Genomic DNA, 16,246 nt, shown 5'->3' with positions numbered 1-16,246 from the left:
GATTTTTCTCAGAGGCAGTGCTATGTACAAGGTTAAGATATTTTTATTTTCATGAGAAACACTTGTCCCAGGTAGCGTTACAGATTTGTAGTATATAGCATGGAAATATCAAATCTGAAAGCACTGTAATAATGCTTTTAGAAGCATAATAATTTTTAATGTTTCAGAGATGTAATTTCTTTTAGGTCTTAACTTACAATATGCTACATTTTATTAGGTAACCGTTACTCAGTTTTGAGTTTAGAGTGACTAATATGGCTAACTTTTTTTTTTTTTTCTTTTTGTGGAAAGGAATGGAAAACCTGATGCTTGTCTACCGCTCCTGTAAAGTTATCTGGACCTTACTTGTGACAATATTAGGTTATGCCAGCAGCTTGCCTGTGGGTGACGATTCTATTTGCACAGCAGAGGAACTTGCTAAGTACAGCATAATCTTCACAGGGAAATGGAGTCAGACTGCTTTCCCTAAGCAGTACCCGCTCTACAGGCCCCCAGCACAGTGGTCGTCAATGCTAGGTAAGTGAAGCCTTCATGGTCTTAAAAGTAGATAAATTTCCTGACCGCTGTGATTTTTTTTCTTTTCTTCCTAATAGTGAATTTAAAGATAAGTAATGAGGAAGGGAAAAAAAAAAAAAAGCCAAAGTTATTATATGAAATGCAGAAACTGAAGCATTCACGATGCTTTCAAAAATCTACAACTGTTTTCAATTGACTTCTGTTTTTAATTGGCTGCAGCTGAAATAAGCAATGATAAGCCAAATGTTTTAGTGTTCACTCATTTTTATTCACTTTTTTTTTTTTAACCTCAGAAGTAAAACAGAAAAAATTAAGAAATAGGGACAATCTAAACCAGACTTTTATGTCATGCCATGTATTCACTCAAATAGGTGTTACTCATAGTTCTGACTACAGCATGTGGAAAAAAAATGAATATGCCAGCAATGGTGTACGTGATTTTGCTGAAAAGGGTGAAGCATGGGTATTAATGAAAGAAATAGAAGAAGCTGGAGAGAAAATTCAGAGTGTACATGGAATCTTCTCTGCTCCTGCCATTTCCAGTGGTACAGGACAAACCTCCACTGAATTAGAAGCGCATTCAAGACATCCTTTAGTAAGTAAATATGCATATTAATTTTAAAAGTTTATTTTATGTCCCTAGCACCCCAAATTAAATATTTCTCACTTGTAGGAAAAATACAATACAAAAAGTTACTGAAAAGCATGCCACATTGCAGGGAGTCCTGTATCATTCAATAAAGCAGAAGAGCATAGTGACATTCCTTTCAAAAATTTTCAGTTAAAATTCCTAAAGCAGGACTGGAGCGTTTCCAAATGAGTGATGCAATCCTGATGGATCATTTTGTTTTGTTAGGTTTCATTTGTTGTACGAATTGTTCCAAGCCCCGACTGGTTTGTGGGTATTGACAGCCTAAATCTCTGCGAAGGAGACCACTGGATGGAAGAAGTATCGGTTGATCTGTTTCCATATGACGCTGGAACTGATAGTGGGTTCACGTTTTCCTCCCCAAACTTTGCCACTATTCCACAGGACACAGTTACAGAGGTATGTGTATACACATAGTTCAGCACTTCATACCTGTGTGTTTTGAGTTCTCCCTTTAAAAGATAACTATTCCATGACTACACAATAGACTCTAATGAATCTGACTTCAGTATTCAAGACTGCTGATGCTCTCAGTATATGGATTTATTCTATAGCTGATAATCCTACTGCTTTTGTTTATTTTCTGCATCTTTCAAAGTTACTAGGTAAATGTAGATGGTTCAGGAAAATTTGGCTGTACATTTAAAGTATTTTCTACAAAAGCTCACTGTTTTTAGACTATTTGTAACAATTCTTAAAGCACCAGGAAAATAAAAGGATTCACAGATTATGTAATATATATTCTGTATATGTAAAAAACTATATATGAATCTAAAAAGGAAAATTCTTAGTAGAGAATACTGATGTGTGGAGGAGTTTTCAATCAAAAGCATTGCTGAAACCTGAAACTGTTACATCTGATGAAAAGGAGTTAGGGGAAAGCAGAGAACATCGCTACTGTGGTGACCCCAATTTCAATCTCTTTTCCTCGCTCGATACTCTACATGCCTCATACTTTGCTTTTTGTCATTTAAGGGTGAGGAGAGGAATTTGATTCAAATGTTTTGAATACTATGAGCATTCAGTTAATCCTTTCTTTAAGGTCAGTTTTTATAGAGCCAAATGCTGCACTAATGAGTAATGAGAAAAGGAACAGAGAAGCTGGAAAACAATTTGGGCTCCTATATCCATACACCAGCTGCTGTAGCGTACCTAATATTATTAGTTAAGATTCTTGTACTCTTCCTTGTAAAAACCCTCACTTCTTTCCATCAAACCATACCATACACCGCTTGTGTGTTTAGTGTCTCCCATCACAGCCCTCTTTCCAAAGGTGGTCACAATTCGTTGTGCCAAATCTCAAAGCATCGTGTATTAAAAATCGGGGATTGCCAGCAGTAGTTGTGTGAACAGAGGTCCATAGAAACTGAGTATATGCATTTTACTTCCCAAAAAGTATTAGCATGATGTGCAAACATGATTTTACACTTATCTTCTTAACAATATGCTGTAGTTTCTTTAAGGTTCCCTTTCTTATTTCACAGATCACTTGTTCCTCTCCAAGTCACCCAGCAAACTCATTTTACTATCCCAAACTCAAAAATTTACCACCTATTGCTCAGGTAACAATGGTCAAAATAAAGAAAAACCAACTGGGTCTTTCTGCACCTTATGTTAATCCTCCAGCTAAAAGTAATGAAGTAATAGACTCTATCTCAGGTAAGTGTTTGGTATTTTGTTATGCTCAATTCTGTTATTTCCATTTACTCAGAAGGTATGTGGAAATCTGGCAGGTGACATGGATGAAAGAAGGCATCAGGTAGAATAGTCTCCTGTCTGCATAAGACTAGATTCCAGAGTCACACATGAGAAATAAAATAAGCCAGCTGACATGAATAAGACACCCTGAAAAAATAAGGAAGGGGTTGCATTTTTGAGCTATGATTCAAAGGTTTGGGATATCTCCACAGTAAGAGGAACTCGAACTTTAGTATCAGCACAGATCAGGGAATTTTATGAGAAATAGATGACACTTTTTCATAGAATTGTTTGGTTGGAAAATAACTTTAAGATCATCAAGTCCAACCTTTAACCTAGCGATACTACATCCACCACTGTGTCCCTGAATACTTTGCAACTTTGAAGTAAATATTAATCCTTAAGTTTTTACTTGATGATGGAGCAAAAGAACTATTATTGTTGTCTTTTCCCATGTTGCAGAGCTTGATAGCTATGTGCAATAAGAATTGATATAATTCAATTAATTTGGACATATTTGTGGTAGAAATACATCCTGACCACAAAAATAAAGCTCTTGCTCATTTTACTTTTCTTCAAAATATTAGCTAATAACCTTGTGTAGGTAGCAAGACGTGCAAACTACTGATTTAAGTCAGTCTTAATGGTCATTTTCAAATCTCCAAATTAATAGATACATAATTAACATAGTATTTGCTCTAATGGAAGAATAGCAGTTGGATAGTGTCCTCTGAGATTTTCTCTTTATACTTTTCTAGTGAGATTTTACAAAGTGTAAGATTAGGCTGACATCCTAAACACTATTTGAGAGATAGTAATAGGCTAAATCCCCAATATATTCTGAGAAGAGCTACCATGTTCCAAGAGTTTCTCCATGGCTGAAGACTGTGTGCCTCTATCTCTGTGCTGATGTCACCTCACGATCACTAAAATAAAGCTAATTTCCTACATAGTTAATAGTGCATCATTTATACTTTAATAAATGTATTTATCTGTCAACGTTTAATGATTTAGTTTACTTCTATTAGTAAAAAAAGATATATTCAAAGTGAGTGCTGCTTATCTCATGCCTTTTCCACAACATTTGAAAGAAACATTTTGCCCTCTTCAGGATATACATTTAAAGTATGTATTTCAAAAATCACTTTTAATCACAAGGCCCCACTTCACTGTATGTTAAGCAGTAAATCAGTCTATTTAAAAACATATTATAGAATCCAAAGGACAGATTTAACTACTTGAGATCAAACTGTGTCCCTCATTCCCTCTAGAAGCATGGGAATGAGTGATCACAACAGAAACGGTGAGTTTCACTGTAATAAAACTTATACCAGAGGTCAAACATTTAGTACAGCAATTAAAGCTGGTTTTGTGCACACCTGTTTTAGCCTCAAATGCTGTAATACAGAGTTTTGATGCAATTTCCTGTGATGAGCGATATTTTTATTTATCCTGCTAAGGAATAGTCATCTGTATTTTTATAAGAGAGATTTTGCACAGAAGTATACATTACAAAAAGTACTTTGGAGTTTCTGACTTCCATTCTTGCAGTAAATTAAAACTAGATTGAATAACCCTTTTAGTATTGAAAAGTTGTTGATGATATGTTTTTATTTATGAGACATGGATTTTATTATTATGTCATGCATTTTTGCATGAGATAGGACATTATTTGATCATAATTCTTTAATACTTTGTCAAATATGTATTTTCCTTAAGCACGAATTTTTGTAAAGTTACCTTATTATTGTGTATATTGCAGAAACACCACTGGACTGTGAGGTTTCACAATGGTCTTCCTGGGGTCTCTGTAGAGGTGTTTGCAGAAAAACAGGGACCAAGATCAGAACTCGCTTTGTTCTTCTTCAACCTGCCAATAACGGAATGCCGTGTCCAAATCTGGATGAAGAAACAGGATGTGAACCAGAGAATTGTGTCTGAAACAAAGAAAAGATAATTTAGTTAATTTAAAAGTACAATACGTTTAACTAAATCTAAACTACATGTCAGTCGATGTTCCTTATAAATCCGGTATATTGCACTATTTTGCTGAAAAGGTATATTAGACTGGTTTTGAAACTTGTTTAATATCAAGCTTCTAGGGGGTTAAATTCCTAAGGTTTAGTATGACAACAGTACAATCATTTGCAGACCAAAAGACCCCAAATACATCCTTGCTACAAACATACTGTAAGTTCTTGGACTACCCTCTAGTGGCGGAAAACAAGACATTTGGAAACACGCTTCACATAAGTATAAATCTTTCAGTCACAAAATATGAAATAATAACATTCTTAAATACTTTATTCTGTTGATCTACAGTTATTTATACCTAGAAATCATTTTTTTCTCTAAATTATGCTTTTATAATTTATTGGCATTTTTGTCATCTTTAACGTGTTTAACGTGTTTCTTCAGAAATTGCTTACATGAATCAGAGTGACCAGATGTTTGAAATGTGGTGAAGGCAATAGCAGAACTGAGAGTACTTGTCTTGAGACCTATGAATACATGAAAATATCTTTTCCTTTTTTTCGCAAAAGTGTGAAGAATTTCTGTTATAAGGGCACTCGGCCAGCAAAATTACTAGAAAAAATCAGAAGTGTAAATACTAGTAGAAAACCTCTGAATTTAATTAGAAGTATTAGTTGAGATTTAAAAACTGTCTGATTGTTGGTGTGTGTCCCTCATGAGACAACTCTCTCAAAGTTAACGTTGACCATAACGTTATATTATTGTCCTTAAATATGCAGTAAATGTGTCCACGTTTCTTGAATTGTGTTTGCTGCTATTTGTGTCACCTTAACCTTTTTACAGAGAAAGCTTAGCAATGTTTTAACGTTATCTAAAATTGCTGCTATTTGTGTCATCCTAACCTTTTTACAGAGAAAACTTAGCAATGTTTTAACATTATCTAAAACTGAGATACACATAAATATAAAAAAAAAGCAGTATGTCAGAAACTGTTCCTGACTGCAATGTTTAATGCTCAAATAAGTGTTATAAAACAACAGTAACATATGGCTTATAAAGAGCTGTGGTTACCAACAAGGAAAAGAAGTTTGGAATAACACTGTTCAATAGAAGATGTTTACAGTCAGCCCACAAAACTTTTACAGCACACTGCAATTTTACAAATAGAGAGCACAGATATTGAACAGGAGAGTTAATTTGAGTAGGCTCTTTTTGGAAAATGCCAAATATCAGAAAATTTCTTCTATACTTAAAGGAACATAAACATTTAGAAGGTTCTCTCTACATTTTTTTTCAGGAGATAAATCTTGCAAAGGCCCCAAGAAATTTGAAACTTTATCAGACTAGATTTTTTCCCGCAAATGCTGATAAATGCACAGTTGTTAGAGCTAAGTATAGAAATTTCCACATCTTGCATTCTTCAGACTCACACTGTTGTATGTTTTTCAGTATCGTTTCACTCTACTCTTTTTATTCTACTTATTTATATTTTTTCAGGTTCTTCTGTTTTCATTCTATAATGGAAATAGTGTTATTACACTATCATTTTCATATTTTGTGTTTAGTTAATTCCTCCACCTTTTCAGGTTTTTTCCTTTCTTCTTTTTAGATTAATTTTTACTCATTCTATGTTTTTATTTCTGTTAAACTTATTTACTACACAGTTACACAGTTATTACTAGCTCAGAAAACAAGCATATATTGAAGTACATATTTAAATAGTCTTTGAGGACAGGAACTATTTTCAAATTGATTGAACAAAGAGTGAATAATTAAACTCAATATAGGTCTTGGGCAGAAATCAGATGCAAGTCTAAACTATGACTTAGGGAAAAGAAACCCACAAACTACAAGGTATCCTTGGAGTAACCTTCCTGGAAGTTCTCCAGATTCTAGAGTTTTGCTTCTTCACATGTCCAGAACAACTGAAGGACTAGGTCCAGTAGAAGAGTATCTGCACCTATAGTTGTTTGCACAACCTGAATCTAGGATTTCAGTGCTACAAGTTATGATTTGATAGTGAAGCAGTCCTAGTGTTTACCAGAAGTGCTGAAGCCAAAAGTTTCCCAGACTGAAGGAGAAGGAATGAGAGGGCAAGGTGGAATAGAAAGGAGAGTGAATATGTAAAAGGCCAACACACTTCAGGAAACTCCAGTTAATGATATTTAACTTTTCTATTTTAGAGTTTTTACATACATGAGTATCCTCTGTGGGTTCCTTCAAGCAGGATTTTCCTATCCAGTCAGTTACTTGGATATATATAAATTTTTTGTAAGCAGTGACAGCAGAAGACCTTGTGGCTGTATAATGTTTGGCAGTAAATATATTTCCAGGTATTCACTTTGCAAACTCCAAGGACGAAGACATTTCTTGCAAGACGGTGCATACAGTGAGTTCTAGTGAAGCACATCCTAATGATGGAGTGCATTTCTCATATCTTTATTAAATTGATTAGTGAGGTACATGATCCCTCTGTGGATATGTCCAGGCCTGTGAAACTTTTACTTACACAGTGTTGGATTTGTCTTAAAAATTTTGGGTTAGTGAACAAACACAGAGAAGCTCTTCCCTCCTTTTGCCTTACATCCAGTGTTACAGATGGCTGACAGCCAAGGTGCTGTGATACTACATATGTGAGACTTAGGGAAGGAAATAGGTAATTTAATTTAATTTCTAGGTTAATCTAATATTAGAAAACACTTTGAGAGGAAACTTGAAATGGATTTGTAAAGCCTATTTTTTTAGCAAGAATGTTTTGTACCAAGAATCAGCTTTGGTGCCCGAGTAGACATTCTTGCAGAGTGGAAGACGTGGTAAAGGCTAACTGTAGCAGCAAAAAAGTCACCACAGACCTGAACTGCAATCCTACAAATATCACAGACAGCAAATTCAATTCCTACAGTAGAATAGGGTGCTCATTACTGAGTACAACTTGTCCAGTATCTTAACAAATTTAAGAACAGTTAAATGTGAACACATGAAAGCCTGTGTTATTGTCTCCTGGTAGATTTAAGCCTCTTGTCTCCTGGTAGACAAGAATGGCCAGCTGAAGCTGTATGTATATATTTTTTAATATGTATATTTATTTATATAAACTCTGTAGACATCCAATACAGCACCTTGGTAGTTAATGAGTAGGAAAAAAGAGAGTACTTGGGTAGATAAGTCAGGATACAAGAAGGACTGGTGTGATCTGTGAACTGCACTGAACTGAACTGGTACCATAAACGTTGGCTGTGTGAGCCTCAGGTGGACTAAAGGAGAGGGCAGACATTTCGTTCTATCAGATACTCCAAAACAACTGGGATGGATGCCCAGGATGTGTCTGTGAAAAAAACTTAATAACTGCAGTTTGAGGCCCTGTTCCGTTTTGCTAAGTAAATACACTTCCCCACAGTATAGGAGAACCTGTATGCAAGGACCAATCCTATGCTATGTAAATGTAATTATCAAAATGGCACAGGGTCTGCTCTTAAAAGTAATTTTTGGGGAGAGACAGTCTTGGATGCACTGAAAAACAATTCTAATGCTTTAGTTACACTAAGTTAAGAATGTCCATGGAAACTACTGTGCCCCAAACATGTGGAAGGGGAGGAAAAGCCTATCCTACTAGCCTTTTGATCACTTAAGGAGAAGTGTCCCCAACAGGACATAACTGGAGTGCAAACAATGATCTGAGAGTACCTGATGGTATTGAAGGAAAAAAAAGGTCAATTTTATGATATTCCCCATCCCAGGTAACTGAAGTACATTAGGAATATCTGATCTGACATGAAACGTTTCAATATAATAAAGTAACTCAGGCTATTCTATGACAGAATATTTAATGTGCTCAGAAAACAAATCCAACACATGATGCAGCAGTTCTTGAGCCAGCCAAGCCATGTTTAATGGGATGTAGTATGCAGAAGTTGTGTCCATGATAATTTACACCTACTATGAATGCCTGAGACAAAAAAATCCCTCAGTATGCTGCATGACAAACTGACCACCTGGAGGCTGACTTATTCTGGTGTGTTTGAAGAACAGTAGCGCTACTATGTTAGCATTTGCTAGCCTGAAGTACAGAAGTAATATCTGTCCCAACTGGCCTGGGCAGAGTGAAGGATAATGTGGCATCCCCTCGTACATGTTGTGTTTTACCACTGGAAAATGGAATTTTGGAAATCTCATGTAGTCAGAGAAGTTAAAAGGAGGATTTCTTAAGTAGCTCACAATCTGCAGACAAACCTCTAATTCAGGCAGGTATAGTATGGCATGAGAATTTATGCAGGTGCATGTCAGTCAAGATTTCCCTGTGGTGGAGGGGTAAGAGTCCAATTATATGACAAGATTCTGTATAATCTAAAATTATTTCTGGTGGATAAACACTAAAGTAGTAATGAAGTCCCAATATCACCCTTGAGACTCCTAAGGATTCAATGGCCATGAGATGCAATTTGGATTCCATTATCCTCAACCATACGGTGTCAAGCAATCAGAAGAAATGTTTAAAGAATTGAGTTTCCTCCTCTGGTGATTTCTTTATCCATATAGGGATGTTGCATTTTGTTGGAGGTGAACTAAAACTTGTGTTAGAACTTCTGTGAAGATACTTCATGCTGAGGTGAAATGGACTGAACTGGTTACAACTTCCTGGTTGTGAGTCCCAGTGTTAGACAAAGGTATTTTTATTTATTGAGACTTCATAGATAGTAGGTGCAGTGAAGGGCAGTAAACATGCATCAGTCCTTTTGCAAATGTGAATTAACCCAGTAAGAGTTCCACACTGACATTTTAGGTATTTAGGCTGCAGTTATAGAATAGAAGTTGCTGTTCACCCTTCTTACTTGACACTTGGAAAATACGTATTCTCATGCTATGATGGAGGCAACTCTATGGCTACAAGAGCCAGCAGAACACATCTCATGCCAAAGCAGGTTGTCAGAAGGGCTGCTCAGAAATGCATAGGAAGACCAACATAGTTTTATTTACTATTATAGGCACAACCAAACAACAGTAAATGCAAATAATACATTTTATGTATTTTATGTATTATGAAAGAAAAATTCACAGAAGGTGTTAGACAACTTGAGAAAAGGGCTAGTCAAGAGGCTTTGGTGTGTGCGTAGTGTTGAGGATGCAACTTAGGCAGCTAAGCATTTGGCAGATATATAAAACCAAAATACAAAATAAAATCCAGCTTCCACCTTTTCAAGCAAAATAAATGCTGGTAATATTCCAGCAAGGAAACGGTGTTTCCCCTGTCTACAGCACTGTAGCACTGTGCACACACACATAGCGCGTGTGTGTCTGGTAGAGATTGTGTAAATACCCCAGACCCTGAAGTGAAGATGGCAGAACTCTGAAGTGAGAGATTCATCAAAGACACATTCAAGGACATTGCTGAACAGTTCCATCTGCAAATGCCAGGTGTTGCAGAGGAACATTACAGGGTTGGAAAGAGTCAGGGATCAAACTATAGATCCTTCAGCAGAAGTGTAGTGGGCTTCCAAGGGAAAAATGAGCTCAAAGGAAGGTCCTTCATCCTGGAAATGAACGCACAGCTGGGTCCTCCCTGCTGGAAAATGACCCCATATTCTCTCACATTAAGACCAGCCTTTCAGATCTCAGTATGACAAAGAACAATTGAGTGATAAAATGAGCACAAAGTGCAAAACCAAAAACCTTAATCAGTTTGTCATACACTATAACTTTCTTGAGAGAAATTATTGGCCATTATCTAAGGAAAAGGACATTTTTACATAAATTAGATTCAGCGAGTGTTAACTCTGTTGTATTTTTCCTATGATATCATATTCATTAGTGTTTCTGATTTTTTTATTGTTCGGGTCCTTCTGACTTTCTTCTTTATATTTCTTTCAGCCTTTTTATGTAGTCCCTGTGGGTTTTGTATTGGTGTATACATATGTCCAATGATTTAGGTTGGAAATTACAAGATTTCTTTAAAAAAGAGGAGTGAAGCTCTGCAATAATCACCCAGAATAAATGGGAAGTGAGTTAACAAGTTCGTTTAAGTTGAAAATTGAGCAGTTGTGGGAAAGAGATAGGCAATGTGGTTGCTCACAACAATCCAGGGAGCTGATCTCAAGTGCCTGAGAGATCCTTTCTAATTTCATGTTCTTCTACGTGCATAAAATAAAATTTTAATCTAGATGCTGGGAAAGAAGAAAGATTTTACGATTTACTTTTTTCATGTTATCTCATTCTGCAGAACATACTGTCGTTATTTATAAATGTGTAACCACCAGCTGCCTTTTCTCACAGGTTTTTTTTTTTTCTCTCTCAAAAATACACTGATAAGAAGCAAACAAGGAATGGCCACAGGACTACATGCATTTGTAAATAGCTATTTTCAAAGGCAGTCCAACTGGGATTCAAAAAAAAATGAATAGCCAATTAATAGGATTTCTTATGAACTTCTGGATTTCTTTTTCACTTGCTTTGTATTTTCACAGTGGAGAAAGAGAAGAGAAATGTATAATCGAGGATGTTCCCAGCGACACATTGGTAATTGGTAGGTACCTGTCAATGCTATATGATGATCTAACCTATGCAATAAAAAAGATAGCTTGTAATGTAACAGGAAAATGTGTGATTGATGAATATGGTAAAATCATGGTGATAAGAAAGAGGGCACACTGAAAATAACTCTCCGCAGCAGGGACTTGTCATAATGTCCTCACACATTCTGTGTATCTATCACACAAAGAAATGCAGGTTTCCAGAGCGCCTAACTGACTAGACAAAGAAAAGGAGTGTCTTCTAATTCTAGGGCATTGGAATTTTTGCTTCAGTGTATGCTTCTTTACCTTTTGACTGATTACACCACTCCTATCAGAATTTCTGTAACACGTTTTTCCCCATATGAATGGGAAAGTCTAGGAGGAAGCAATTCAGGATGTACTAAAGCCCCATTTCACCTGGGATATCACAGTCACATTACATTTGTCTACAAGATTGTGATTGTATGTGCAAGATTGAAAGGGAATAATAAAAAATAATACATAATCATCATTTTAGAAATAAATAATGTGATAAATACAAAAGATGATCCTGAAAGTGTAATTTAAATACAGCACACATGCTTTTGGAGGTCTCAGCATGCCTTCTGTGTGCTATTCTTGCCAGAGCGTTAGCAGTAATCAGAAAGAATTACTTGTTAATCAGCCATTTCTGCAGTATTCTAGAACATTTTCTAGTGTGGTAAAAATTTATTGCATTTCACACTGTTATACAGTGCTCCCTGAGCAATTTTAATCATAAGCACATGAAATACATATGTTTTTTATTGTTGATCATTTATCTTTATATTTTGCTGAAAAAGCAATAAAGATGTTTAATATTATGTTTTATTTAACAGATTTTTTATCTATGTTTTTACTCAGGGAATTACAAAGTACAACGCTGGGATATACATATACAAGATTTCCTTGAATCTGCTCCTGGTTTAGGAATGTTCGTGACTGTCACAACTCCTTCTGCTGAGGTAACTATGCTTTACAAATGTTTCTGTAGGATTTATGAGTCAACTTCTGGCACTGGCAGGCAACACTATCTAAAAATGATGGACAGTTTTGAGGAAAGAAGTAAATCTACAATCAGCTAGTTTAGCATTTTGATCCTGAAAGGTATAAGCACCTTGTGATTTCTATCAAAGTAAATAGAAATAACAATGCTTGATAATGCTGTTCTGATTCAGATAAATTTAAGGATGGCAGGAGGTTAATTGATTACTTTTTATGTCCAATTCAGAGTTCCGTTTTTTGATTGTTTTATTGATATTTACAATGTATATGCTCAACCCATATAATATCTAAATTACAGGTACTATTGTCAAAACTTTATGGGCCACAAGGAACATTTTCTTTTACATCCTATCTATCTGGAGAGCATATTATCTGTTTACAGTCTAACTCGACAAGATTTGTGACATTCGCAGGAAGCAAACTGGTGGGTGTATGTCTTAAATATTCTTTGTTGTAATAGTATCAATTGCTTACAAAGTGCAGAGATTACAAAATAGATTAGAATTTGCTCTGACTTTTAGCAAAAAATTCAACCTTTCAAAGGGATTAAAGGACGTAAACTTAGAATTATGAAGATGAAATGAGGAAAAGACTGTTCTGTTATTTAAGAAGTCAAGATTAAAGAGGCAAGATTAATAACTATAGAGCAATGTTTGTGCTTTGAATGTGAAAGAATCTGATAAAAAAGAACTACTTAGTTCAAAAAGACAAGATTGACTAATGTGAACACTTGACATAAAGATATTCCATACGTTCACTAACTTAGATTAAAAATTTAACATTTTAATTTTTGAAAGATATTTAAATTAAGAATATATTAGCATATTTGGTATTGCCTACTACCAACAAAGCTGGTCTTAATACATTTCATAAACATTGTTTTGAAAACTTTACCTATACACCTCTTCTCCTAGAGCTATTTTTTTTCCCGGTTGACTGTGATAGTGGTAAATAATCAGCTAGATAGAGTTAAGTGAGGCAGGCCAGATTTTATCCTAGATGTACGCTTTGGGAACATGTAGATGACAGAACTGAGAAGAGTTAACAGTATTGAAGTGGGACCTAGTGACTGTAAGAGGGATAAAGCATTAGTTGGTCAAAGTGAACTGCATACCATGAACGTGATTCTGAGGATACACCAGGAGATTTTTATCTGCTATAGATGGAGCTGTATTAATATAGTTTTCCATGATGCATGCACCATGTACAGTTCTGGTCATCCTATTTTGAAAAATGAATGGGTGCAGGTAAAGAGAACATTAATAGCAAAACCATTTTTTTTAGCTTACGAACACAAGTAAAAGAGGAAAATATTGTTCTTTATATCTGCAGGAATAAAGATCACAAAAGGAAGAACATTCTTTACCCAATCTAATTAAAGATTACTGCAGGGAGGTTGGACTAGATGACCTTTAAAGGTCCCTCCCAAGCCAACTCATTCTATGATTCTATGATTCTATAATTCTGTGATTCTATGATTCTATGATCCAATGATTCTATGATTCTTTAGCTCAGCTAAATCTTTAAGTGGTCTTCTCTAAGAACCAGATGCAGAGCTGGTTATCTGAACTGCTTCAAACCAAAGTTAAATAACCTAACAGACAAAGGCAAAGGCTATGAGATGGATTTCTGGATATTCAGTTATCTAAGAGAGCTGAAAGAAGACATGGTCTTCATTTGTGGTTGATGTCTGATTAGACTAAGCTTTTACTGTGGTAATGTCAACTCTAGTATTTCCACACATTTTGTTAAAATATTTTTAATTTCTCTTAGGTAGAATTGGCTTCTAGGAGAACTTTTTTCTATTAGATTTAGTAAAATGAAATCACATTATTTAGTAAAATGATTTGCATAATATTGCAAGTTGCTTTCTTCTCTCTTCTTTCTATGGGTCTATTGCTTGACAGGTTTGAGGCATTTTTCCACAGAATATACAAGAGCTTATAGGACATTGGGAGGTCTTTCATACTGGATGAACCATGTATGGAAAAAGAAAAAAGATACATTATGGACATTTCTGCCTTAATATTTATGATTAAGTGCAAATAATGATTCACCTCGTCTCCTTCCAATCTTTTCTCCCAGCTGCTAGTGGATGAAACCTAGAAATGCACCTATAAAAAGCTTTCTGCAGTACTACTGAAGAATGTAATTTCTGCAGTATCAGGATGGAATGTGAAATACAATGAGCAGTCCTAACTGTGGCCATTTTTTAAACTAGTTTGGACAAAGAACAGAAAACATTTTCATGGTGGTTGAATTGAACACTAGCATAAAATAATGCCCTAACAGTAGTTTAGGTTTTAAATTTGTCTAATTAATTTAAAAATAAAGTTAATAAGTACTTTAAAAATAGCACCTGATTCTAATTTTAGGATGGATTTATTAAAACTATTTTCCTGTAATGAGCTTAAGGGGAAGTTACCCATTATTTATCTTTTCCTAAGGATTTTTGAAAACAGAAAGCACAGTAATGAGGATTTTTTTTCTGTTCACAGCGTATCCATTTGGATATTAGAGTTGGAGAACATTTTTTGGATGAATCTGTTGTTCAAGCCAAAGACAAAGTAAATGAAGTTAACATAAGACTAGAACATCTAATTGAGCAAGTTCATCACATTTCCAAAGAACAAGACTATGAAAGAGTACGTATGTTCCCTAGTGGAAATGTTAAAAATATTGTACATAGGCTTATTGCTTTATGGAGTATTATGAGATTTACTATTCAATTGCAGTGTTATTTTTAACTAACTCACACAAGTCTACTGGTATTTAACCAATGTAGCCTATACTGTGTCACAAAATATTTTTAAGAGGTAACATAAAAACTAATTAATCACTGTGAACTCATGCTTTTAGCAACAGGTGATATCTTAAAGCACGAGTTTCCAAGCGTAGTTTTCCCAATCAGAGTCAGTAACAGCAGGTGGCAGGTACTGTTGCCGGTGATGTTGCCAGCTATTTTTTCCATGCTGGTCTGTGTGCACAAATTTTATTGGAGTGGGTAAGGAAATGAGTCAGTTTATACTTATATATCTCCATACAAGTAGAAATAAAGCCCTCCTTCAAACAAGTGTACCCTCATGTACACTCATTGTCTACACTTTTCTCAGACCGTGTTTGAAAGATGTCAACTAGTTCCTTAAAAAAAAATTTGGTAGAAAAAAGTTCTTGTCTGCAATATAGAATTGACTATAAACCTAAAAAGACTTAAGCCTGTACTAATGCAGGATGTTTAGGACAGTATTTCTTTTGTGAACAAGGAAAAGCTGTGTTTGCCTTTCTGCTTCAGAATGCAGTGTGTCTGTGTCTCAGTTTTGATTTATAAAGATATCACCTTACAGATAAGAATAAACTTTCCTTCTTTATCAACACAAAAAAATGTGTTTGTTCACTGTTATGCAGAAGAAGGACGTCTGTCTAGTTACCTGGATAGAAGCATGAAAAATACAGATGCCAAAAGGTAATAATTGTTCTTTTCTATTTTTTTTAGGAGCGTGAAGAAAAATTTCGGAAGACAAGTGAAGAAACCAACAGCAATATTTTGTGGTGGGCTATTATACAAACGCTAATCCTCATCTCCATTGGATTCTGGCAAATCAAATCTCTCAGAGATTTCTTTATATCTAAGAAGCTTGTTTAGGTCTTAGAAAGTAAATGCACAGACTCAAAACCTGTACACCACGTAACACCTAACACGCAACAAAAGGAATTGTATATAATTCTCAAGATTCTCTCATCTTCTACTCCGATTCTTACTCTAACTCTGGTTTCTCCATCTATATCACAAACTTTGGCATCCGCTTTCATTTTCCTCCTTGAATCCCATCTTTTATCAAGCTTTTCCTGCCTACAACTGTAAAGCTAAATCTAGAAAGAG

The 16,246-nt window shown here is 35.2% G+C and overlaps 2 protein-coding genes across 2 annotated transcripts; both read left to right on the top strand.

Moving 5' to 3' along the window:
• The first annotated feature begins 293 nt into the window (after nt 1-293).
• On the top strand, nt 294-4,933 carry SPON2 (spondin 2, extracellular matrix protein). The gene is made up of 5 exons (XM_009869085.1): nt 294-516; nt 888-1,111; nt 1,373-1,564; nt 2,650-2,824; nt 4,626-4,933. The coding sequence occupies exons 1-5, from the start codon at nt 294-296 to the stop codon at nt 4,802-4,804; spliced, it is 993 nt and encodes a 330-aa protein (XP_009867387.1). The 3' UTR covers nt 4,805-4,933.
• Nucleotides 4,934-11,204: 6,271 nt separating this feature from the next.
• On the top strand, nt 11,205-16,020 carry LOC104273683 (transmembrane emp24 domain-containing protein 11-like). The gene is made up of 5 exons (XM_009869084.1): nt 11,205-11,354; nt 12,226-12,326; nt 12,665-12,790; nt 14,865-15,011; nt 15,860-16,020. Exons 1-5 carry the CDS (start codon nt 11,225-11,227, stop codon nt 16,007-16,009), a joined length of 654 nt encoding a protein of 217 aa, XP_009867386.1. The 5' UTR covers nt 11,205-11,224; the 3' UTR covers nt 16,010-16,020.
• Nucleotides 16,021-16,246: the final 226 nt, after the last annotated feature.

The sequence above is a fragment of the Apaloderma vittatum genome, unplaced genomic scaffold (genome assembly GCF_000703405.1).
Source record: "Apaloderma vittatum isolate BGI_N311 unplaced genomic scaffold, ASM70340v1 scaffold5045, whole genome shotgun sequence".
Lineage (NCBI taxonomy): Eukaryota > Metazoa > Chordata > Aves > Trogoniformes > Trogonidae > Apaloderma > Apaloderma vittatum.
Note: the sequence above shows the minus strand (reverse complement) of the source record. Positions and strands in the feature narration are given on the sequence as shown.

What these genes read in the sequence shown, in the direction of transcription:
- LOC104273683 (XM_009869084.1), top strand. Translation starts at nt 11,225, where the DNA reads ATGAATAGCCAATTAATAGGATTTCTTATGAACTTCTGGATTTCTTTT. An exon ending in CAGCGACACATTGGTAATTG is followed by an intron (nt 11,355 to 12,225) that starts GTAGGTACCTGT and finishes GTTTTTACTCAG; the next exon opens with GGAATTACAAAGTACAACGC. An exon ending in AAGAACAAGACTATGAAAGA is followed by an intron (nt 15,012 to 15,859) that starts GTACGTATGTTC and finishes TATTTTTTTTAG; the next exon opens with GAGCGTGAAGAAAAATTTCG.
- SPON2 (XM_009869085.1), top strand. Translation starts at nt 294, where the DNA reads ATGGAAAACCTGATGCTTGTCTACCGCTCCTGTAAAGTTATCTGGACC. An exon ending in CACAGGACACAGTTACAGAG is followed by an intron (nt 1,565 to 2,649) that starts GTATGTGTATAC and finishes CTTATTTCACAG; the next exon opens with ATCACTTGTTCCTCTCCAAG. An exon ending in AGTAATAGACTCTATCTCAG is followed by an intron (nt 2,825 to 4,625) that starts GTAAGTGTTTGG and finishes TGTATATTGCAG; the next exon opens with AAACACCACTGGACTGTGAG.